We start from the raw sequence: 26,662 nt of genomic DNA, 5'->3' as shown, positions 1-26,662 counted from the left end.
ATCAAAATAAGAATTCCCTATTCAAACAAATCAAAATTTGATTTGATCAGACAATTTAATTTCTGAAGGATCAAAAATGTAGAGGTTGAATGAACTTTTCCATCACGTTTTTACAGAATGCAGTGGAAAAATTGGAAGTGGTTACATTTCAAGCATTTATGTTTCTAATTCTCTTATCTCTATTGGAAATTTCTGATATCCAGACTGTATTTGCTTTAGGCGCTAAATGAGAGTACCGTACGTATAATAAAAAATGTGTTATTAAAAATCGACAGAAGCTCCGCGTATTTTTATCAGAAAATGGAAATTCACCTGCAATATTCCATTTTTTTGAGCTCTTGCATTTAGTAAAAATGGATTATCATTGACCATCCTTTTTCTAGAAAAAAATAATTGTTCATAACTATAATACGTTATTGTAAAAATGAGTTGTCAATTCCATGACACTGATAAATTTGAGACTTATGTAAGATTTTGACTATGGTTAATTTTCAGGTTCTTTGCGTCGAATGTTTTAGTATTGTGGAGTTGACTGTTCCAATCCATTTATATTGTGAATAGTTGAAAATATATCTATAGAAGTTCTTGAAAAATTATTTTCAATATGAAAAGTGTTATTGTCTAATTTAATATTCTCTGTATACTCATGCTTGGGTATATTATGAAAATTTGTGTATGATGAATTGTGACTAAGCTGATATTCTAAACAATTTTTGTGTTATTCAGCTCGGGGGGGAGCTGGCCTATGGGCTGACCTAATTCAACCCAGTCTGGTGCAGCTACAGCCAAACCTTGACGATGATGTTATGGACACATTTGAACCTCTGCATGGTGCGTATCCAATCACGCCCAACTCAACTTGTTATATGTTTGTATGCTAAAAAAGTCCTAACTCCACCCAATAATCGATTTTTTCAGCACTACAGCCCAATACGAGCTTTGGCCGCCTCCACTACAGCTCTCCACGCTTCTCAGTCCTCTGTTAATTGTCTCTTTCCTCTATAACCCTTTTTAACCCTGTCTCTCATTTTATCTTCTCACCACCTTATTCTCGGCCTTCCTCCCTTTCTTTTTGAATTTAGCCTCTCCTTGAATATTATTTTAGGCATTCTGTTCTTATTCATTCTACAAATATGTCCAAACTACAGTAACTATATTACCCACAGTATGGCCATTGACTGTCACGCTTCTGATTGGTTAGCTCGGTCACATGGTACAAATCCGCCATTAAGATTCTAAACAAACTTTCAAGTCCTATCTTATAGCATTCGACATTTGGAACTTGTCACTTATTTTACCGATTGGAAACATATTATGAACTTAAGATGAGATTGATGTATCATTTTCGAAGAGAAATTGATTATACTTTAATATAGACAAAAAATATAACTTTAAAAAACACTAATAAAGCTTAAAACATCAATTTTCCTTCTCTCGGACTCCTCGCGGACCACTTCTAGAGCTTTCGCGGACAACTTATTGGGAACCAGTGATCTATATAAATATGTAGAAAGATAAATTTCAATTTTGTATATTTCTTCATCCCATTTATTTGATCGAACTTTAAATAATCCAATTTCAAAATATTTTTTGTGGCTCAATTGAATATAACATTTTATGAAATATTTAACCATGATTAAGTGCTGATTAAAGACGTCTTGACTTCTCTGATTGATTCTCTTCAGTACTGAGTACCCTACCCACAACATGTTGGTACAATAGCTATTGATATGATTTTCGAGTTGCATTACCACGAGCAGTGGTTAAGATTAGAAATATCACTAAATATAAACAATAATGGTTATGTTGTGTTATTTTTAATTCCTTACATGTTTATTAAATTTAACAAGTAGTAATATGGCTAGAATAATTGGCTCTTCCAGAGTTTATATTAAATGTTGTGCTTTACAATATTTTCGTCAGACTTATTGGCTGAATAAAACAAACTATTTAAATGTTATGGAATCTATTGTGATGAGAATTCCACTATGCTTGAGAACTTTATTATTTGTCAATGGAACAAAATTTATTACAATATCATGACACATTTAAAAGTTTTATGGTATTTTTTTAGAAATTCAGCTTTCAGGTTACGTTACCTACCTTTCATTTTTACTTGCTATTATCTACGATTTACTATTTCAAGTTCCAAAACTATATTGGGAATATAGAGAAAACATGAAAGAAATAATTATATCGAAGTTAATAATCACAAAAATATACTTTAATAAGTAAAAGCAAGCGATTTTACTTATAATCCCATATAAGCCTATTTTAAAATTCAAATATTTGGAATCTTCATGGCGGCGGCGGGAAAAAAATTCCAATGGCCATACTGCGGGTAATATAGTTATAGACTATATAGTAATATAGTATGGAATAGTCCAAACCACCTAAGCTGCTGCGCCTTTATAAATTTTAAAATATCTCTGTCTTTAATCAATGCATCGAGCTCTGAATTGGTTATTCTCCTCCACTCCTCTCCTTCTTTAACTACTTCTTTAACTCGTAGATTCACAGCTGTAAGTTACAACAGGTCGAATTAGCTTTCATATATTTCAAGTTTTGTGTCTCTACATACGAGCCTGTTCTTCAAAAGTTTCATGTTACTAAAGTATGCTCTATTTCCAGCCAATGCTCTTTGCTTTATGCTGTAACTCATCTTGTTTTTGTTATTCAATTCAACCCCCAAGTAGCTGAAGTTCCTTATACCTTGAAAGACTTTGTGACCAATTCTGAGATTTTGTAGAAATCTTCTTGTTTGACTCCTTGATATTTTCATATACCTCGTTTTACTTTCATTTACTATCAACCCAATCTTTTCCGCCTCTCTAGCAACAAATAAGTTTCCTGCAGGACATATTTCCTTCTTGCAATTATTGCTACATCGTCCGCAATGCACATACCTGATACATTCGGTGGAAAATATTTCCCCTGTCAATTCCTTCAATAGCTCTATGCAATGCAATATTGAATAGAATTGCAGATGGTCCATCGCATGTAATATACAGAGTGTTTCAGAAGTAGTGTCGAACATTTTAGGGTATTGTTCCTGGATGTTAGGAGACTACAAATGTCGTATTGAAGTGTCGAAAACTCAGCGGTTATCCTTATAGCTGCCATTTGGTTTTTTCACTTAGGAATTTTTCTCTCAAGAACGAAATGTTGGATTGATCTGAAATTTGGCATGAATATGTATGCTATAAAGACTCAACTGTAAAAAATGAAATACAATTTTCGATGTACATATTCAAAATGGTGGCCATTTTTTATTTTTTTATGGCAAATTTCACGAAAACCGTTCACTTTACAGAAAATTTACAAGACACAAAAAAGTTAGCAAATTTTATCAAGATTTCAAGGATACCTTATTTATTAAGATTGGTCAAAGAATAACAAAGAAACTAATTCTTTTCGTACTGCATGAATGCACAAGACAAATAAGATAATCTGAAAAACATTGTAAAATCAGCTGTATGGCCATATGGAGCCATACCGAGTTTCAAAGCTTCATCTTAAATACAATTGAAATTAAAAATTGATGTTTAAATGGTGAAAAGTGGTCAGGCATGCAGTACGAAAAGATCTAATTTATCTGTTATTTTTTGACCAATCTTAATAAATAAGGTATCCTTGAAATCTTGATAAAATTTTTTCAACTTTTTTGTCTCTTGTAAATTCTCTGTAAAGTGAACGGTTTTCGTGAAATTTGCCATCAAAAATTTAAAATGGACGCCATTTTGAATATGTACATCGAAAATGTGTACGTTCTGTGTACAGTGAATTGTTCCAGTTCCAATCGTAAATTGTTCCATCACGTGACTAGTGCAAAATGTTCCCATGGAACGCCATTTCAAAATCGTTGGTTCAAGCTTTTGGCGCGCACATATAAAGTTGATTTACACTAAAATGTGTCGTTTACTAGATGCGTGAATGAAGAAAGGCTGTTTCACAAACCTACCGTCTAGAAAAGTGTAAATATCTTTCATTCAATTACTCTCAAATTTTCTATCGAGAAAAATTCATTTAATGAATGGTTATCAAACATCATTGTTGGTTATGTATTCTATGCTATGCTATGGTAAACAAACTATCAGCGCATGCGCAGAGAAGCAAGCAGACTACAATAATTGACCAATGAGAGATTAGTTGGAACCTGTTGGAACTGTACCAGGTCGGACAATTTACCACACTTCGACTGTGGGGCAGAAAGTTGGAACTGGAACAGAATCTGTCAAAATTCCTCCCATGGAACGTGGAACTTTTTATACTTGGTAAATTGGTGAATCGGAAAATTTACCACATTCCATATACACAGAACGGGCCCATGGTTTTATTTTTTTAAATTGAGTCTTTATAGCATAAATATCCATGCCAAATTTCAGATCAATACAACATTTCGTTCTTGAGAGAAAAATTCATAAGTGAAAAAAAAAACAAATGGCAGTTATAAGGATAACCGCTGAGTTTTGGACACTTCAAATTAATACAACATTTGTAGTCTTCTATCATCCAGGAACAATATTCTAAAATGTTCGACACTACTTCTGAAACACACTGTATATTATGTCTTGCAGAACCATATGCTTGAAATAAATGAATAAAATATATAATATAGACTATGAATATCAATACTAATTTATTTACAATTTATTCACATTTACAATTTATAAGCTTTTACAAATTTTCTAACAAATGTATATTTTGTTGAACATATGTTACTAATCTGTTTTTACTACGTTAGAAAGAAGAAGAAGAAGCTGAATGAGTTGTTTAATTTTTCTTCTGATGATTCCATTGTTTTTGAGTTCATTGTTATTGATCTTACTCATAAAACTTCTCTGCAATTTGCCTGATTGTAAAGATTTGATCTGCTGTTGCTCAATAATCGAATGCATTTAAAAATATTTTTCCGAAACTACAAGAAAATTAAGTACAGAGAAAAAACAATCAAATATATCTAATTTATTTATTTTATTCATTTCACAATCACAACATCAAATAAATGATTAGGAGAAAATTAACAGAATAAATTAATATCATAATTACATCGATTACTGGGAGACTGTTCATCAGTTTGATCTACTCTAAAAGAAGACTATCGATGAAGATAATGGTTCTATACAAAATTATGCATTTGCCTTCAAATAATGATATTATTAATTTGTGTATAATGATTTTTTCTTTTAATTCATATAACATAACAATAATTGAATTTACATTTTTAAAATTCCATTCATTTTTCTTGTACAAAATATATCAATTTCCTCATTGTGTTTAAATGTCAAATATCGGTTTCATCGTCTCCATAATCTGCAAAGCAAGTAGCTTCCCTATTCATTTCATTTTAATATTGTTTCTTATAATAAAGTAACCTTGATTGTTTAAATCTAAATATATGATAAAGAGTCATTAAATTCTATAGTAGATTGTTCACCTCTTGTTTTATCTTTATAACCACCAAAACATATTACTTATAGTTTCTTTCCCCCGTTACATATTTGGTGAAGGCATTCCTTAAAAAGATAAATGTAAAATGACTTGCATAGTTAATAAAAGTATCAAACCTCTTCTGAGAAAATATGCCATTATTTAACATTCAATCAATATGAAATTATGCCACATCACACAATAAAAAAATGTTAGTTGTCTTCGTTTCATGTATCTCTCATGCAATTTTGTTGAACTAATGTGGCTTCATGTATATGATATGTATGGTATGTGGACAAAATTTATGAGTTCTCATGTTTTCAGATGTTTTCACTCGTAATTTTGTATGGTGAACTCATTTTTATTCATTTGATTTGTATGAGGACTATGGGTTTACATGATTTCAAATGATTTATGAGTTTGAATCTCATATAAATTCTCATACTTGTACACAAATACAAGTTTGAATGCACATTTATATGGAAATAATGTTGTGTGTTGAATTGCAGACTTGCTGTGCTCCAAACTGCCGCCAGTCCCTGAAGAGATAAGCACGGGTACAGCGTCAGACAGCAGCATACAGGACCTGTACAGGGCTCTGAATGGCACCTACCAGGACATGACCTCTGAGCCACCCCCTCCACCTCCACCCCTTCCCTCTCCCAAACCTCTGGCAGGCCGAAACTCCTCTCTGTATCGACCTGTTGTTAAACAGGAGCCGCAGTACCCCTCATACCAGTATGCATCGCAACCGGTTGCCAGTCCGCGAACGTCGACATACAAACCCTACATGCCTTTGACCTACAATATGCCAACACAACAACCACAACACCAGTCTGTCACACATTATCAACAGCTGTCACCCCCTCCACCTCCGCCGCCTCTACCCCCTCCACCAGCCCAAGCGCCGGCGGCAACTTGCATCCAATCAGCGCCGAGCCCGCCAGAATTCAAATTGCCATCGACTCCGCCTCCGTCGGCAGCTGCAGCCTATCCGTGCAGCCTGTCTTCCCTGCAACGCACCAATATGCGCTCGAATAGTCTGCCCCTGTGCGACAAGCCTATGCCGCAGAGACGGGCTACCGAGCAAGTGTTCGCTATACCTAAGGTAACAAATCAACTTCAACCCTGTTCTTAATGAGCATCTGGTTTATGTTGTAATGGAGACTGAAAATATTTATATAAATTCTACTAATAGTTGATACTACAATAAGGATACTTCTAGTAATCAGACAGTATACCCGTAGTACATTTTATCTTCATTGGACATCAATCACTCAAGATTTAAATAATCAAGAAATAATAGAGGATCCTTTTGTTCGAATAAAATTTGCAACATCTCAAAGTTGACATTTTGTAACATGTTCATTTTGTACATTCATTGAAGGTTAAGGTTCTGTTATTATTTAAAAATCAATTGCTGGGTTCGTTCCAGCTTTTAAAATTACAAAAAATATAACATTGATGTCTAGGAAGTACTTTGAAGTCGGTAGGCCTAATGTCCCAGATTGCTATTGATGGCAATCAATTTTCAAGTGAGGCCCGTTGACGCCTTGAAAATAAATATCAGACGACGTGGAACTCCCCACCAATAAAAGCCATACAAATATAAATAAAAATTAGAAATCTAAGTACCCTTTTAAAATTGTTCATTCACGGCATGTTTTTCGGCTATATAATGCCAAAACATATCGTGATTGAACAATTTCAAAAGGGTACTTAGATTTCTAATTTTTATTTATTTAGTCATTATTTTGATAATGGCATTATATAGCCGAAACATGTTGTGATTGAACAATTTTAAAAGGGTATTTATTATTTTTCAAAGGCGACTTTCTAGAAGTATTTTAAGCCTAGATGATTATGATGATGATGATGGGATGAATGATAATACAATGAAGGTAGAGTTATGAATGAATAAACATCATAGGTTATGCTATCCACGTGAATAAATTGATGTGAGTCCACTTTTCAGTCCAGAAATAAATAAAGTAGAAATTTTGAATTTTATTTGATAAAAAACCGAATATAATAGAATGATTACATTCAATAAACTCTCAGAACTTGAAAATATTGAGTTATTAAGAAAAATGTTGAACCAAAAATAAAACACAAACTAATTAACTATAAGCACAGCTGAATTCACGTACTTGAATTTCTCATTTTTATTTATTTTTAAGAGTAGCCCTAAAGAAAAAAAGACAAGCCATACAAATGTTTATTATTATTTATGTATACTAAAGTAAACAATGAAAAATAACTTTTTATAATTTAATTTGTATTTTTTAGTTAAAACACCGCAATCGGTCCCGCAGTGGCTCAAGTCTGATGACACCGGGCAAGTCATCGACGCCGACTCTCATCTCAGCCGGAAGTGATCCCGCCCTCAACACCACTCAGACGCCAAATGCCTTACTGCATCAACTCCTCACAAGTAACAACAAATTAACTTATATCAAGTTATCAGTTCAGATTTCATTCATCCTAAGTTATAATTGAACTTTTTATTGAAATTACTGTACATTACTGTTAAAATTCTGTTCATTAGATTACTGAGGCCATTTTTCGATTCGACGGTTTGAAATTGAGTTGACTTGACTGAATTTGGAAGCTATTTCATGGTTCTGCTTGTAACATTTTTTGAATGAATCCAGAATATATAGATATTCTACAGTAACAATATACTTGAATAAATTTATTCATTTTCTAACTGGGGATAGACTATAATGGGAAAATAATTAGTCTTAGAAATCATTTAGTAATATTGCATTCCAATTTTAAAATAATGTTAGTTCAAAATTTAACTACAATTCAATTGTGTTACCAATTTAATCAACCTTTTTCAGGACATGACTTGCCATAGTGCAGTAGGTTGACTCTGATTTCCTAGTGTCATATTATGATTGGTTCGTAGACTCTGCAACAGTATGTGAGATACTTTTAGAATTAATGTAACATGTTGTTTTTCATGCTATCATGAAAATGGAATTACTTTTTTTATTTTAATCATTGTTCATATTTCATTTTATTATTATGGCTCCTGTTGCTGGAGAAACCCAAAGGTTGTTTCATCTCCCCAATTTTCGGGTAACTACTAGATGAATATTTTACCCATGACGCCATGACTTTTCTACATTGTATTGATGAGTTTTTTATTTTTATTTACCAGCAAACAATAACAACTGCAACACAGCGACCAACTACAGCTACAGAGGAGTGAGTGCGTCGAGTCCGTTGATCGACAAGAGCCTGGCTGATAGCATGGGGGGCCCCGCAATGGCATCTGGCAGCCCTGTCGCCTCATACAGCGGCTACACTCACACTCAGAGCTCGGCAGCTGTGCATATCATCAACACCAACACAGACTCCAATGATGGCGTCGAACACATTATGCCTGACAATACGCCCGTTATGTACTCTAGTCATAGTCCCAGGTAAGAACATGTTCTTCGTATTGGTATCATTTTTTGTCTGAGAACCATATCGGTTCCATTGTTAATTTTGATAATTGGTCAAATTATCATCGTGGGTTTCATGCTTTTTAATCATAATTCAAAATATAGTTTTTTGTACTATTTTTAATGTTTGATTGCTATAGTGAGGTCCACGTTATAATAGCAGCGTTTGATTAGCAATGGTATTGGTATCCTTGTCTATCATTCGTCAAAGCAAGATAGCGCTATCATCTTCTAGTTCCGCACAAGGTTTATAAATACAGGTCATGACACTCGTGTTCCTTATGGAGCGGCCATTATGTGGGGTCTTTATGGCGGTACATTTGTAGTATTCCAATCTGCTCATAACAAAATCATGCATTATGCTTTTTAAAAACAATATTCTGGTTCAGATAATATGTAAATTCAGGTTTCCGATTTTTTATTAATGAAATACCGATATTAAATGGTTCAATAATTCATTTTTTATTATTAAAAATTGTTCTTATTCTTGTAACTTGTTATGATTAATAAGGCATTGGGACAAAAGGCAAACCTCAAAAAGAGTTTGAAGTTCCCAATCTAAAAATCAACAATTCAGTTCCTAGTTGGAATCTAGATATTGATAATCTGTGGGAAGAATTTATTTCACAATTCAAAGTCAGGCAATATTCCATGAACAATATAACAAATCATGTTGTTCAATCTATAATGATAACAGCTAATAAATTTGAAAATTTGTGAAAATCCATAAAATGGCCATTTTGCAATGCATCACGGGATTGTGTCATGACCTGTATTTTTATAGACCTTGGCTCCGCAACTTTTTCAGATTGTGTTTTGTGAAAATATAAATAATCAACAATCGCTTCCTCACTTTGCTCTGTTGCCAGATCGTCTTTTAACAATGTAGAATTGATAATTAACAAATATTTATAAAAAGTTATTGAAAAATATAATTTCTTGCTTAATAAAATATAATAATTATCTTAAACAGAATGAACAGTTAATATTACATCAATAAATCAGCTACCGTCTATAGAAGGCATTGACAAGACAGACGATCAGCAACGATGTTCTCCTATCTTTCTCCACTGCCATTATAACGTGGACCTCACTGTAGTACTAGTTCATGAAAATAGTGAACTTCTGAATAATTGTAGCCTACATTATCTAATATTAATTAACAAATAATAATAATTCAACTATTCAAATGGACATGTACAGTTTACAAAATACACGTTTGACTTATTATCAGATCTGATCAGAATTATACGAGGTGTGGCTATAAAATAACGGGACTGGTATTGTAAAAACTTTCATTTTATACATAATTACTTATTATCACCTTCAATATACACCCCTTCTATATCTCTGCATCGTTCCATGCGAATTTTCCATTGTTGGAAACAGTGCTGCGAGTTATCTTCTGTGAACTCTTTCAGTGACCTCAGAAAAAGGTTATTCATTTTTGAAGTGAGAATTGGATAAAAATGAGGAAGTTTTTGGCTAGCGCCTGTTTTTTCATAATATTGTAATTTTCCTATCCAATGAATAAATAAATAAATAAACTTGAAATTTTGCATGAAGATTCTGAATTTACAGAGGATAATTGAAGGCATATTTTCATTTTCATGAATAAATTAATTTTTATTTGATGATTGAAAATTTTTTATTCAATTCGTGATTCAAAGTTTATGCTATGATAAAAGTGTAAACAAATAGAAAATACAAAAAACTACTAACTTTCAAAAGCAGTTGATGCCTCGACCCAGACTATTGGTTGCTGCAAGTGCAGGTGTGCAGATGGCATACAGACGGTTGGATTTCTCTTTTTTACTGAAAATCAAATTACTTAATATTCCTTCTTCAATTCTGTTTCTCACACTATGGAAATTGAAAGTACGAAACATTTCTTATTCATCTCTCAAATTATCACGATTTTCCTGTAAAGTAACATTCTGTTTCTTTGCAAACAGTGACACATTCACATTCTCTGCCAATGTGACAACAGGTGCGTTATCCAGGAGGATGGCCACGAATCAGCAAATGCCGACAATTTTGTCACAGTCACCCTCTTCTACTATTGTGGTCAACTCGCCGTCTCCACTATCAATCTCAGCGGAGCATTCACCACAGGTTAGTAAATATTCCATTTCTAAGTTTAGTTTTGAGACTCAATGACTAATCTTATGTGTAGTAGCAAATGTGAAATTGTGATTGATTTCCATATTAAATTTAAAGACTTCTAGTCTTCACAAGCTCTTGATACACCATAAGCAATCCATCGTGAACTGAGATGAGTTATTCCTAGACAAAAAATCATCCTCACTTTTGACTTCTGAGTTTGATGATTCTTTTTCACTTGTTTCCTGTAGAATACTTGAGTGAAATGCAGATTAAAGTTTCAAGCTCTTAAATTTTGAATGAATTATTCAGATGGTTGGCAGTGCATCGAACAGTCCGAAACACCCGGATTCGCCAGGAAATGATAGTCTCAGTCTGTCTCCTCTGAATGTCGGCAGTCCGAACTCTCCAAATTCCAAGAGCGGAAGACGGACATATAAGGTAATATTGCACGCTAATCGCTTTTGATTCATGCTGAATTCTTCTTTCACATCACTTTCACGCTCGGTCTCATTCTAATTTGACTCATTTTCTCTCTATCGATTCTCAGTCATTAAAAAATATTCATTTTTTGGGCTTATAAGATGTACTGTGGTTCACATGTTAATACTCTGAACTGAAATTGGAGACATGTTTATAGTACTTATTTAATTCATTTTAATCATACTAAAAGTAAGGACCCGATTCAATTATTCTTTGAATTCAAGAATTCTGAGTATTCTTTGAATACATGATATTATATCCGATTAAATTGTATATTTTGTAATCAAATACTATGTAGTGATTAACGTTCAATATAGTTCCAGATAATTCAATAATCTTCTCCAGATTGATTAAAAATTCAATTCTTAACTGATAAAGCATTATTTAATGTTTTCTGGGCGTTACGTGAATGCTCAATTCAATGTTCAGCGTTACGTCGAACTACCTGTTTCACTAAAAATTTACTCACTGCAAATTTACTCTGAAAAAAGTTTTCAAGTCTAAGCGCATGAAATTTTTAAGAAACTAGTTTATTATAAAACAGCGGTGAAAGGGTTATAATGGGATGACCATTATTCTTTCCACAGATAATGAAAAATTAATTAGCATGTACAACATGTATAATAAATACATTGTATATCAAAATATACAATAAAATAGTATTTTTAAATTAGGTATCCAGTAGTTTATGAAAATAAGTATCTGTTTTAGTAGGTAACCTGGGAAATAAATAGAAGTAAATGATGTGGCTTGGATTTGTATGAATGTTGTTGAGTGTGTTCTAGTGGAATGTAGAACTTCCCAAGAGCTTAAGATGTAGTTTTTTGTGAGTCTAGGAGCACCGAAGGGTCTGTCACATCAACGCTGAGCAGAAGCGACGCTGCACCATCAAGAATGGATTCGACACCCTCCATGCCCTCATTCCGCAGCTCAACCACAACCCAAATGCCAAGGTAATTATTTCAAAAAATAATATTAGAAAAATATTATCATTATTATTTAGAACGTTGTTTCTAAATGTCATGTCTTATCTATCAAATGTAGACTCAAATATTGGCTAGTGATCAAAATTATTCCAAGTGAATGTAGATGAAGTTCACAAATACGATACAATAGTTGAAGGTAATCAATGTTGGTTAAATTATTTTTCTCTGAAGTTTTTCTTCAGTTTATCAGACGATAACTCACCTTGTAAGAATGGACTCTCCCCATTCATGGCAGAAGAATTCTCCTTTAATACTATTTATTATAAGTGTAATCTATTTGAAATAAAAATATTCGTTCCTTTTATATTCTACTAACAGTTAACCCGTGACAAACTGAAAACTTGATACTGAACTCTTAAAGAATTAAAAATAGGCCTATAGCCATCCTCGGTCAATTGAGAATTAATATTCATAATTTCATGTTAATCAGTTGAGTAGTTCAGATTTAATGATGCGCCATTTGTGTGTTTACTATCCCGTTAATGTATATCATTTTTTTTTTATTAAATTTTATATTTCTATATATTCAAAGAGTTTCTATTCCTATATCTTCGAAAAGCTTTTATCTTTTTTAGTCAGCGACTATTCAATTTTCTACGTAGAAAATCCTTTCAAATGAATCACATCATAGACTTCTATTGTATCGTTACTGAGTATTATTTTTATTATTTTCAGCTGAGTAAAGCGGCAATGCTTCAGAAAGGAGCTGAATACATTAGGCAGCTGAGGAACGAAAGAAATCAGCTGAAAGAGGAAATGGACAGTCTTCGTCAGCAGGTTGAGTGCCTCAATTCAGCAATTAGGTAAGCCTTTACACTGGATTCAACTTCATATCGCAAAAATAAGTCGCTTAAAATGAGACATACTATTATTAAACTTATTAATTAGAAAACCCTATAGGTACCTTACATGTGGCGTAGATTTTTGTAAAACAGATCTTTACTAGTAGTTCTGTGAACAGTAGACCACACGCAGTATTCTCATCCACAAGTACCTGATGTCACCTGTAAATGTTAACAAACTCAGTTCACGTTTGAATTTGTATTCCATATGATATAATTCATCCAGTTCCGTGATAATCTTTCCATCTGATGAAAATTAATTATTTACAATCGAAAATATTATAATTAATTCAGCATTATTTTTAGTTTATTTGATTATTTTCAATCACCTATTGAATTAGTTTTTTTTTCAAATGTGAGGATATTGATACTGATGGGCACGCATAATAATACCATGACTGAAAAACAAAATATTGAAACCAAATACCTTAAAGATGCATACCTCTTCCAGGTCTTTGATTGAATCTATAGACCTTATAGAAATACAGAAATAGGCTGGCTTCTCCAGACATCTCTGTAATAACTTGTCAGCTGATTGATTAAGAATAATTCTATAGTCTGATTAATTTTATCTTCAGAGTAGATGATATATAGTGATATCGGAATATCACTATAAGGAGGAATTCCTTTTCTTTTCATATTATCCTTAAAATGCAAAATTTAAAAAAAAACATTGTGTATACATCGACGCGCAGTTGAAAAAGGAATATTTCTGCCAAATCTCATAGAATTCTATCAACGCGTTTGGCCGCGTATCAATTGCGTTACATATAGACAGACAAAAGAAAATCTGAGTTAAAACATAGACCTCACTACGTTCGGTCAATTAGGCGTCTCTTTGGTTTACAACTAAATTACAACGATGCAATGAATCTTATTATCTAGGGCTTGAACATTTTTGTTTATTTTTCAGCAATTGCCAGTCAATGTTACCAGCTACTGGAGCTCCCGTCTCCAGACACAGAACAAGCCGAATGAAGGAAATGTACAACGAGTATATTCGCTCAAGAACTCAAGAGAATTGGAGGTTTTGGCTGGTATCCTTTTATTCCAATGCAGTTTTTTACTAAATTAATTTATGACCAATGATTTTCTGACATTATACGATGTTTTCATACTAATAAGAATATATATGATAATTATAACAATACATGAATGAAAATTTAATTGTCAAACCGCATGAAGGACAATAGAGGTGGCATGCCGTGATCCATAAAGTGCATCTAGCAAAATAATGTTTATCATTATTATGTTCACTTCATACATTGGTTCATCTTCAGCATATCATTCATTTGATGCAATCTTAGAAATTGACATTGATCAAAACTCACCTTAAATTCATCTTATAATTCCTATTTTGTAGCAAAAAATGAATGATCAATTTATCAGGAGGATTTCAATTAAAATAATATTCGGAAATTAATTATGAAAATTTTCGAAAATCCTTGAACTAGAGAAGAGAATTCATCCATCAGATTCTATATTAAAGCGGCCCATACACTGCTCGTGCATTGCACATCCTGCCATTTTTTGTATTGGCACGACCAGTTGGCATAGCACGATGAGCACCATACAAATTTTTATCGCTGCAAATTCAGCTCGCTCCGTGCCGTGCTAGAAGTCGGTTGTGAAAGTGATATTTTTTAGTTCACTAGCTATGCCAGTAGTAACGAAGAAGAAAGATTTAGCAGTATTGTTGATTGGTGCTATTCAGGGAGACAGGAAAGTTAAGTTGGGAAGGCAAGTATGGACGAAAAATTGGTTGCAGGAGAGAGAAAAATATTCAGACAAAATTACGTGAGAATCATGCAAATGATTATAGGAACTACCTGCGGATGGATAATGATACATTTAATTATAAAGGAAAAATTTGGGTCGCGCATTGAAAGACAGGACACTAATTTCAGAAAAGCTATAACAGCTGGACAACGCTTAGTTGCCACGCTTCGATATTCAGCCACTGGGAGGTCACTAGAGAACATGAATTTCACCTCCAGCTCCAGCTCTTGGTCACATCATACTTGTAGAGCTCAAAAAACAGGAGTTTGTTGTGTCACAGTTTAGGCACGTGTAGTGAGTCTGTGCCAGCTCCTTATCTCTTACTGTCAATTACCTTCCTGTGTTCTCTGCAAAAATTACCACGAATCAAATCTATTTTCTTCTTCACAAACTCAATGTTGCAGTCAGGTATGACTATTCTGCACAACTCAACTAGGTCCAAATATGCCTTTTCATTTAAATTTCTATTAGAATATTCTTTGCCCTTGACACGCCACAAGCAGTGATGATTTCTGTACTCATCGATGAATATTGGTAAACAAATGGAGCGAGGAACACTTGTGCATCAGCACTCAAGATGAAAAAAGAGAAAAGCCAGCAAACGAAATATAACCTCAAAACACTGCACTCTCGGCACGTGGCACGAAACTGACTCACGCACTAGCAGGACAACATGTCGCCGGCTGGCCTGGCGCGACGGAAATCAAACAAACCTTTCCGGATTGCCATCGTGCTGTGCAATGGAGGACGTGCTTAGCACGAAATTCCTTCCACACTGGCACGATCCTTTCTTTTTTGGCCCGTCCTGCAAACATGACATGCAATGCAGGACCAGTGTACGAGCCGCTTAAAGGAGCGTATTTCATGGATAATACAACTCATATTTTTGTTTTTAGGTTTTGTTTTAAGAGATTGATTGAGCTTTTGCAACGTTTTTTAGTATTGTGTCTAAGATTATACTTTGTTGCACTTACCGTTTTTACTGAGTACCTTTTCATCAAGTTGAATACATTATATTTTGAAATCCACGCCCAACTATGTTCATATAGTCCAATAACTGCCTTATTTCAAAGTATTAATTAACCTCCTAACCCAACACAATTATTTCAAAATGATGTTAGGCTGTTTAACCAAAGTGTTAGTTTGATTGGTGACTTGTGATATGTTTTCCTTATGAGATGATTTAGCTGAGCCTGATTTGTGAGCCACTGCTGGTCTCGTTCAACAACACAGTCTCCACTGCCAGCCTTGACGATCTCTACAGAACCACGTTGATTTGGGTCGAGCAGCATTGCTCGCTCGTTGATCTACGGCCTGGTCAGTACTAGCTTGCATTATAATACAGTTATTGATGAACATTTCATTTTCAATTACTTACAATTCTGGCTCCTCAACTATAGACCCTCTATATACAATCAACTATAATTATACAATCTATATAGACCCTTTCAACTATATCCTAGCAACCTCGAAATGTACTTAAAATTAAACATTTAAGAGTTGAAATATTATTTCATTGGTAAGGACCAACAGTTTCAAACCAGACTTGTTTAATCTGACGTCCATGCTTAGCACTGAAATCTTTTACTGTAGTCATTTCACATTTTACTACAGAATTTCAATAATTATGGCATTCTATCGCAAAATAATACAGATGGAATCTTCTTTTTTCAAAATATTTTACCTGCTAACCTGCGAGAATAAAAATTACTTATAATAATGTAAAAATGCAAAACATGTATTTGTCACTTGACAAAACTTTTGTATTTTAATCATTTTTACATTATTTCAGTAGGTAATGGAAATAGTTATTTGTGCAACTAGTGCGCAAAGTGACAGTTTGCTGCACCGAAAGAAACGTTTACGCCCGAGCCGTAGGCAAGGGCGGAATGGTTTCTTGAGTGCAGCAGAGGAACTTTGCGCACGTATTTCACATTTAATTTTTCCTACAATTACCATTGAATATGAAAAGTGGGTAATTATGGATAAAATGATGGCTGAAATCCATCAAATGTTTGTGTGTGTGATTCTATTATTAATAACAACATAAATTCATTTAAAAATTAATAATCCAATTGAAGTTGAAAATTCTCAACCAAAGTTATCATCTTTATTCATTCAAGAATCAGAAAAAATACAGATAAAACAAGAAATTCGCATTTAAAATACATGCCAACAGCCGGTTGGGATGACTACAGAATGGCTGAACCGACAAGCGCGTGACCTAGCGGGAAGAATCGTACCTAACTTCGTTTCATCCAACTAAAAACAGTATTCAGATATTTAGACATGGTTAACTTACTAAATTACCGAAAAATAATATAAGTAAACTAAAAAATATTTATAAAATAACATAGACAACAGAAAATATTTTATTGTAGTATATTCTAATGTTATTTTATTAATTTTATTGACATGGATTTCGAACGGTAATTATTTAACCTGAAAATTCGAATTTCATAATGTGTGTTTGCTACATTTCTCATTGCTTATAGTTGAAATAATTATTACTGTCAATAGAAAATAAACATTATTTATTATTAAATGATGATAAGTTATTATTCAATTATGATTTAGATAAACATTATTCTTGTTTTGGATTTCTAGATTGGGATCTTATCATAAATGTAGGGTAGCCATTGAAATGATTCTTATCTAAATATAACCACAGTCATTGTTACCAACATAATTTTTGTTTTCGTGCACTAATCCTCCATATAACCCACCAACTATTTTGTGTTGCCATGTTGCAAATCTGGAGTGCAGGAATAGTATATTTCGCACCTAGGGCCGAAAATGAGATATTTCCGGCTCGAAATCGGTTTTTAAGTCCGAGGCCGTAGGCCGAGGACTAGAAAAGATTACTTACTTACTCCGTGGCTCTACAACCCATTGAGGGTCTTGGCCTTCCGCAATATGCCTCTCCATTCGTCTCGGTCTTGCACCTTTCTCCTCCAACCTCTGATACCCATTTCTTTCAGGTCATTCTCTACGTCATCAATCCAGCGCATTCTCGGTCTTCCCTTTAATCTTCTTCCACCTGGATTCATTCTGTGGACTTTTTTCGCACTCCTGGAGTCACTCATTCGTTCAAGGTGTCCCAGCCAGCTAAGACGCCTAACTTTTATCTCACTCACAATGTCTGGGTTTCCGAAAAGCTCTCGTAACTCCTGATTAGTACGTATCCTCCATTCTCCATTACTGAAGATAGGTCCATATATTTTCCGGAGGATTTTTCTTTCCCAGACATTAAGTAGCGCTTCGTCTTTTTGAGTTAGGACCCAAGTTTCTGCACCATAAAGCACTACTGGTCTAATAACGGTGATATATACTTGTATTTTCACTTTCCTAGTGATGAGCCGGGAATTCAAAAAATGTTTCATGGCATAATAGCATCGATTACCTGCTGACAGCTTTGCTTTGATATCTACCTGCACTTCATTTCTATGTGTTATCATAGCACCTAAGTACTTGAATTCGTCAACTCTTTCAAAGATACTATTGCCCATCACTAGTTGCCTTTCGTTTTCTTGACCATCTATCCTGCTGTTGAACATGTATTTTGTCTTGTTTGCATTTATGGTGAGTCCTGTATTCTGAGAGCCAATTTCCAGTTGGTTGAAACCTTCTTCCAGAGCTCTTTTGTTCCTAGCAATCAAAACCACATCATCCGCATATGCCATATATTGCAATGTTCTATCCATGATTGTTCCATTTGGATTGACAGTCAAGTTTCGCATTACTTTCTCCAAACTTATGTTGAACAGCATTGCTGATAAAACATCTCCTTGTCTCAGACCTTTGCTTGCCATGAAACTGCTAGATAGTCTCCCTTGCACCTTTATTTTATATTTAGTCTCTTTGAGTGTCATTCTGACCAATCTCACCAGCTTACAAGGTATACCAAATTCTATCATAGCTTTAATGAGACTATCTCTTTTTATGCTATCAAATGCTTGTTTATAGTCTATGTAAAGTTGATGTAGACTTATATTGTACTCATAGCATTTCTCTAAAATTGTGCGTATTGTGAATATATGATCTGTACATGATCTGTTCGGCCTAAATCCACATTGATAGTCTCCTATTATCTCATCCATATATGGTATCAATCTCTTGGCAATTATTTTGGTCAATATCTTATAAGCAACACTTAACAAGGCTATTCCTCTGTAGTTTGTGCAGTCGATTTTGCTTCCTTTTTTGTGGATAGGACATATTAACGCCGTGTGCCAGTCTTCAGGCATTTCTTCTTCTCTCCAGATTTGCACTATCAAACTATGTAATGTGCTGAGGAGCGCAGGGCCACCAGTTTTGATCATTTCTGCCGTGATTGCATCTTCTCCAGGCGCTTTGTTGTTCTTCATCGAACCAATGGCTTCTTCCATTTCATGTAGTTGGGGGTCGTGGCTGAATGGTTCTGGACCTATACGGGTGATTCCTTCCATTCCACCATCCTCTTCTGCAATCTCTCCAAGTAAATCACTGAAATATTCTTTCCATCGTTCAATGACTTCTTCTTCGCCACCAATGAGGTTGCCTTCCTTATCTGTGCAGAAATTTGTTCGTGGTTGGAAACCAGCTTTTCCTTCACGTATCCTCAGGTACATCTTTCTTGCATCCTTTGTTTCAGCATATGCCATGATTTCTTCCAGCTTCCTCTTTTCAAAATCTCTTTTCTTTCTACGGCAGACTTGTCTGGCAGACGATCTCTTCTCTTGGAACAGGTTCATTGTTGCCCTTGTTCTCCTATTCAACATACTTATTCTTGCCTTATTTCTCTCTTCAAGGGCTTGTATGCATTCTTCATCTATCCATGTATTTCTGACTTCCTTTCTCTTGTATCCGATTGTCTCCTGAGCACTCATCACAATACTATGTCTCAGATTTTTCCATTTCTGTTCTGCTGTTGTGTCCCCCGCATGCTGGTATTCTTCTAGCTTATCTTGTAATCTTTGTTGGTAGGCTTCTTTCAGACTTTGGTTTTTGAGTAGCTTTTTACGGGGTAGGATTGTTAGCCCTACCCCAACCCCCAACCTGGAGGACCAGTCCAGTTTTTCTTTCACGGTGGCTATTTTATTTCACCACTACCCCCCGACGCTGCTGGCTGCAGGACCGGTGAGCATTCCCCGATTCCAACGGGGACGCGCCCGATGGAGGTAACTGGCAAGTCCCCACATGGGACTAGAAAAGATTGAGAGCCGGAAATACTTTTTTGCCCATGGAGTGAACGCTATTTTTCGCCACACCAAAAAAAAAAACTTCCCAATATATAAGAAATTAAAAAATAAATAAAATTCAAACAGCCTATTTTGATAGTTTGAATCTTGGTTATGACAAGTTTCACTGTCAATTAATTTCAATATTACTAATTAATAATTTACAATAGTGACAATATTTTTATACTATTAATATTTCGAATAATTATTTGAATTTTTATAGCTCGCGCTTTGCGCCTGGTGCAATATCTCATGGATAGATGGATGAATAGAATTTTCATTACTATTTTGAAATAATGTGATTAAAAAATTAATATAATTTCATATTTCACAGTTTTGTCTCAAAATATATCTAAAAAATTGATTGAAATTTAAATTACGGTAACTAATATAAAAAATAGCTAATAAAAGTCGAAATTCATCGACAAAAAAAATGTCACTGACCGAGGTTCGAACCTAGATCATGTTTGTAATTCACTGAACTTTGAGTTCTGATGTATTAATAGAAATGATAGATAATAGATAATAGAAATGTAAACATAGCGGGAGTACTTACGCGTTCCCAAAACCAAAATTCAAAAACGCCAAAACCAAAAACCCCAGTTCTTCAAACTACTTTAGCCGAAAAAGTTGCTCAACTACAAAGTAGCCACACTAATTTAAAAAACCAATTAGAAGTAACTTTAAAAACGTCTGAGGAAGAAAGGTTAGGGATGGTAGAAGAAATTAAATCTTTGGAACTGACTATAAAATTACAAGATGAAGACCATAAAAAAGAAATACTAAATCTAAAAAATCAATGTAGTCTAATGTCGGAGGAAATAAAGAAACTAAAATCTAAATTTGATAATACTAAATGTATGATAGAACCTCCGTCCAAATGCAAAAAAATAGAATCCAACCTAAATGATGGGAAATGCTCTGAAAATGGTCGAAATAAAACGTACAGTGAGGTTTTGAAGACAGCAACCAAAAATATAGCTGAGGGAAATAAAGATAGGAAAGGGAGAGTTCTGCTACTGACGTCCAGTCATGGACGTGATTGCAGTGATCTCCTTGATAAAAGATTAAAAAATAAATTTGATGTCTAATGTTTTTTCAAGCCAAGTGCATCAATTAATGCAGTTGTAGAGTCAGCTAGGGAACAAACTAAAGACTTTGATGAAAATGACTATCTAATTGTACTGGGTGGCTCAAATAATATAAATGAACCTAACTTGAATCATCTTCCTCAAGTAACAGAAAAAATCAAGGAAATTGTGCCACTCAGCAAAAAAAAACAAACTTAATAATAAGTACTATTCCTAATAGGTTTGATAGGCCAGAATTAATGAAGCAATCAATTCGACAAACAAATCAATCCATAATACAATCAACAGCCTAAAAAATAAGAATTCTAAACAACTGGGGATTTGTTTTCTAAATGAAAGGCTGAAAAGACATAACTTCACTAATCATGTGTTGCATCTAAATCGATCTGGCAAAGTAATCTTTTGTAATAGATTGGCAGAGCTGATTGAAAGCCGTTTGCAATCCTCTGGTTTAAAAACAGTCAAAAAAACAAATAACGATTTTTTAGTAAATTGGCTCAAAACAGGGAAAGGGAAATAGCTACAAATGCTAGAGATAGAGTAGCACAAGATGGTAAGGTTTTTAGTATTTATCATCAAAATATTCAGTATCTTCGCAACAAAATTGACAGATTAGAAGTATTTCTTAAACAGGAGGATCCTGACATTGTTATTTTCACAGAGCATGGCATAAAAATAAAGGAAATAAATCAAGTTAGGATTCCAGGCTATTCACTGAGATCAGAATTTTGTAGAATAGCTCATAGAAGTGGTGGTGTATGTATATTCACTAGCAATGCTAAACATACCCAAACTTATGAACTGGATTTTGTTAAGAGATTTTCTGTTGAGATGGATTTAGAGGTGACGGGACTAAGGTTAAAAATTGATGATCGATTTGAGGTAGTAGTGTTAGGTATTTATAGGTCACCAAATGGAGACTGGCAAAAATTTTGTGAGCTGCTCCATACACTTTTGGAAATTACAACCGCTCGTTTCACAAATGTTATAGTAGTAGGAGATTTCAATACCGATTTTGCCAGGCAGGATAAAATGACAGAGGATATTAGAGATATTATTAATATGAATAATTTAGAAATTAAGGTCCACGAATATACAAGAGTAACTCGAACTTCACAGACAATTATTGATAATATCCTCACAAATATAGAAGGTTGTAATGTCAGGTTAGGTAGCTCAGATCTATCAGATCATAACTATCAATTTTAGATGTTAAGTTGCAGGGCCAGAATCCAAGCAGAAAAAAAACTTTTGTGAAAGAAATTCAGCAATATGAGCTAGGAAATATAAATTGTTTGAAGCAGGAACTGCTTCAAGAAAATTGGAGTAGTGTTTATAACAGTTGTAACCTAAATTACAAATATAAGCAATTCATTGATACTCTAAGATTTCACATTAGTGTATGCTGTCCGATAAAAAAAGTCAAAGTAAAAAGTAAATTAAACAAAGTAGATGAATGGATAACTGAAGATATCCTTACTCAAAGAAATATTGTTAGGGAAGCTTATGAGGAATTTAAATTAGTGAGGGATGTTCCGAGTGAGGTCAAATACAAATGTCTAAAGAAAAACTATGCAAAAGAAGTGAGGAAAGCTAAGTGTAAGAAAACAGCTGAAATATTAACAACTAGTACCAATTTTAACTCTGCTGTTTGGGAGGTAATTAATAGAAATAGGAGAGCAGCTCAAAAGATACAGTTACTAATGTCCCTAGGATAATCGATGAACATGGAAATTATATGGATGATAGTATAGACATTTGTAACTTTTTCAATAAATATTATCAACAGGTTGCATATAATCTCCAAAAGTCACTGAACACTAATACTTATAATACAACTACATTAAATGCTGAGCCAATTGAAAAGGTATTTAAATTTCATCCATTATCAAGAGATGAGTTGTCAAGAATAATAAAAAATTTGAATAACAAAAAAACAGTAGGATTGGATGGGGTATCAAGCAAAATTTTAAAAGAATGTGAAAATGAATTACTGGACCCTTTATTGCATCTCCTTAATACTTCACTAGAGCAGGGTATTTTCCTTTATGATCTGAAACAAGGAAAAATTTTGCCAATTTTCAAGAGCGGTGATTCTGAAAGAGTTGAAAATTATAGACCCATTAGTATTCTAAATGTAATAAGTAAAATTTTTGAAAGAGTAGTTTTAAATAGGTTATTGATGCACCTGGAAGAAATTAATTTCATATGTGATGAACAGCATGGGTTCCAGAAAGGGAAATCTACTAAGACTGCAATAGTATCCCTTGTTGAAAGACTAATAGATATAATAGATTCAGGTGAGAAGGCAGCCGCAATATTTCTTGATTTATCCAAAGCTTTTGATTGTGTGAACCATAGAATATTATTGGAAATACTAAAAACTGTAGGTGTGAATGGTATAGAACTAAAATGGTTTGAATCATATCTCATAGGTAGAAACCAGTGTGTTGAGCTTACCAAGGTGGATGGGAATGAAATAGTAAAAATTAAATCTCAAAAACTGGAGGTCCAGGCTGGAGTACCTCAAGGCTCAATTCTGGGTCCCTTACTGTTTCTGTTGTATGTGAACCAATTACCAAAAGAGTTAAAAGATCACAGAGCTCTGTTGTTTGCTGATGACACATCGCTTATCTTTAACAATTATTTATTAGATAGTCTAGAAATAAATGCTTTTACTGGAGTACAGTCAATTGTCCAATTCTTGAAGCAAAGGCAATTAACAATAAATAGTAAGAAATGTCAATTCCTACAATTCAAAAGTAAATATAATTCAGTAGAGGATAGAGAAATAAATGTGTTTGTAGAGGAAAATGAATTAGACCAAGAAGAGAAAGTAGCATTCTTGGGAATTTTATTGGACAGGAAATTAACATGGCATCCTTACATTGAGAGGATATGTAATAAGATATCATCTGGGGTATTTGTCCTGCGGCAGCTTGCTAGGCTGAATGATAAAAAACTACTGTTAACTGCTTACCATGGACTTATACTATCTCATATTAGGTATGCTATTTTAGTATGGGGTAATTCATCTCAACAAAATATGGACAGAGTGTTTAAGATTCAAAAGAAGGCACTCAGATGTATAGAGAAAGTGAATAGGTTAGACTCTTGTAGGCCTTTATTTAAAAAGCTTGGTCTATTAACTGTGCCATCTTTGTATGTATATGAAGTTGTAATGCATGTGAAAAAGAGTGGTGTGATCCAGAATTCAGATGTTCATGAGTATAATACGCGAAACAGAGCAGATTATCATATAATGGGTCACAATAGTAGGTTATTTGAACAAAAACCAGATTATATTGGTAGGAAATTTTATAACAAGCTACCTCAAATCTTGAAAAGTAATGATGATTTGAAGATTTTCAAAAAACAAATGAAAAAATATTTAGTTGATAAAGCTTTTTATAGTGTACAAGAATTCCTTTCAAACCTAAACTAGGTTGAACTACTTAGTGTTAGAATTATTATGTAATAACATGACTTGTCTTATACTCCATGACTGGAGTCTTTAGGACGTAATCTAAAAAAAAAAAAAAAAAAATTACGCCTTTACGCTCTCGGCCATTGCATATTTATGATCGAAGAGGCCTGTAAGTTAGGTAACGTATGTAGGCTACTATAATATAGTGTAGGCCTATAGCGGCAAACTTGAAGCCGGTTTGCCGGCATTTTCTCAACAAAATATTGCTCTGAAAATAGTTAAATCATAGAGAAAACATTCGAAGATTCAATCTTGAGTGGGCCTAATGTTTTCTCTATATGGTTTGATATTGAAGAAAAATTATCTAAAAGTTTTAATAATGAATTACGGAAAAATTACTAGGAATTTTTCAGTCAAGGCTGAGTTTCACCAGTAGGCTTACCTTAAACTTTAGATCTCTGCTGTATTTTCCTATTATTATTGTTGATTGTATTGCATTAAGAAGTGGAATTCGATAATAAAAAAGAAACAATTATTACTCTACCTCACTTTTAAATATTGATACAATTATTGTACTTTGATTTCAAATTCGATTCTTCACTTTTAAAGACTTGCGATACTTAGGCTACCTTTCTGACAATGGACAATGCAGCCAACATTATATTGTTGAGGCTATGGAGATATCATCGTATTCTATTGTTTGATATCAAAAACACAATAATAAATATTAAATTATGAAACAGTAATTCATAAAATATATTATAGACATGATACCGCGATTCACGATACATAATTATATAGATTATTACAGTCGTTATGAGATTATCTCTATGATTTTTGTGAGATCGGACACGATCAGCTGTTATTCAAGGTCATTTTACAGCCCTAGGGCCGTAAAGTTCTACCGGCCTGGTCGGAAAACAATCACTTTCGGCCTCCATATGACGCACGTAAACCAGCTCATTACATCCAAGTGTGGCGAAAAAATTTTTAGGGCTGTAAAATAACCTTGAAGTCAGCTGATTCTGATTTGATGTGAACGTGTTTACAAAATGGTTTATGAAACGGAATCAGTTTATGCTTCTAGAATGGAATAAGTATTTTGCAATAAGATACTATCATTTTATTTGTATGAATAAAATACAGATAAGATATATTATAAACTATTCAAATTCGATTTTCAGAGTAGGATAGAACTTCTAACCTAAACTTCCGAAGTCAACGACAACAAGCATTGTTGACGTTGACATTCAGATTGGCCAAATTTCAAGTGTGCTAAAACAGCTGATCAAAAAACTGTTCATTATTTGTGTTTATTATTCAAGAATCAAAACATTTATAATAATATCATCTTATTGTCATTTGGAAGAATAAAAAGTATAAACTCAACCTCTTACATAATTGAACATAATCTTTTAGGTTATTTAGACAAATCAGAATAAAAAATAAAAGTACTTGGACAATTTTCTGATATTCAGATTACCTCAGATTTGCTAGAGCTATGACCTTCCTGTTTTGCTTTCGGAAGTGCCTAATAAACAGTTATTCTCATATTTATATTGTTTTTTTTCTGTGTGGCGAAAAATAACGTTCTCACCATGGGCAAAAATGTTTTTCCGGCTCTCAATCTTTTCTAGTCCTCGGCCTACGGCCTCGGACTTGAAAACCGATTTCGAGCCGGAAAAGTCTCATTTTCGGCCCTAGGTGCGAAATATACTATTCCCGCACTAGAGCGGAAAAGTGATTCTTTGCGTTCTGTAATCAGTGCAGGAATTGCCACTTTTCAAGGTAACTGTAGGAAAAAAAATAATATTGGCCGTTTATTCTTTTTTTACAAAATTGAG

General features: G+C 33.8%; 1 protein-coding gene across 2 annotated transcripts in view; it reads left to right on the top strand.

The window, feature by feature from the left end:
* The window catches only part of LOC111044828 (MLX-interacting protein), a 77,150-nt gene that overhangs the window by 47,200 nt on the left and 3,288 nt on the right, over positions 1-26,662 (top strand). For both annotated transcript variants that reach the window (XM_039436559.1, XM_039436560.1), the window contains exons 6-15: positions 727-831; positions 5,940-6,538; positions 7,720-7,864; positions 8,600-8,864; positions 10,844-11,003; positions 11,304-11,432; positions 12,311-12,427; positions 13,136-13,263; positions 14,216-14,339; positions 16,269-16,398. In XM_039436559.1, coding sequence (XP_039292493.1) covers positions 727-831; positions 5,940-6,538; positions 7,720-7,864; positions 8,600-8,864; positions 10,844-11,003; positions 11,304-11,432; positions 12,311-12,427; positions 13,136-13,263; positions 14,216-14,339; positions 16,269-16,398 — 1,902 coding nt within the window. The remainder of the gene's footprint in view (positions 1-726; positions 832-5,939; positions 6,539-7,719; positions 7,865-8,599; positions 8,865-10,843; positions 11,004-11,303; positions 11,433-12,310; positions 12,428-13,135; positions 13,264-14,215; positions 14,340-16,268; positions 16,399-26,662) is intronic.

This window comes from Nilaparvata lugens, chromosome 10 (genome assembly GCF_014356525.2).
Source record: "Nilaparvata lugens isolate BPH chromosome 10, ASM1435652v1, whole genome shotgun sequence".
NCBI lineage: Eukaryota > Metazoa > Arthropoda > Insecta > Hemiptera > Delphacidae > Nilaparvata > Nilaparvata lugens.
Note: the sequence above shows the minus strand (reverse complement) of the source record. Positions and strands in the feature narration are given on the sequence as shown.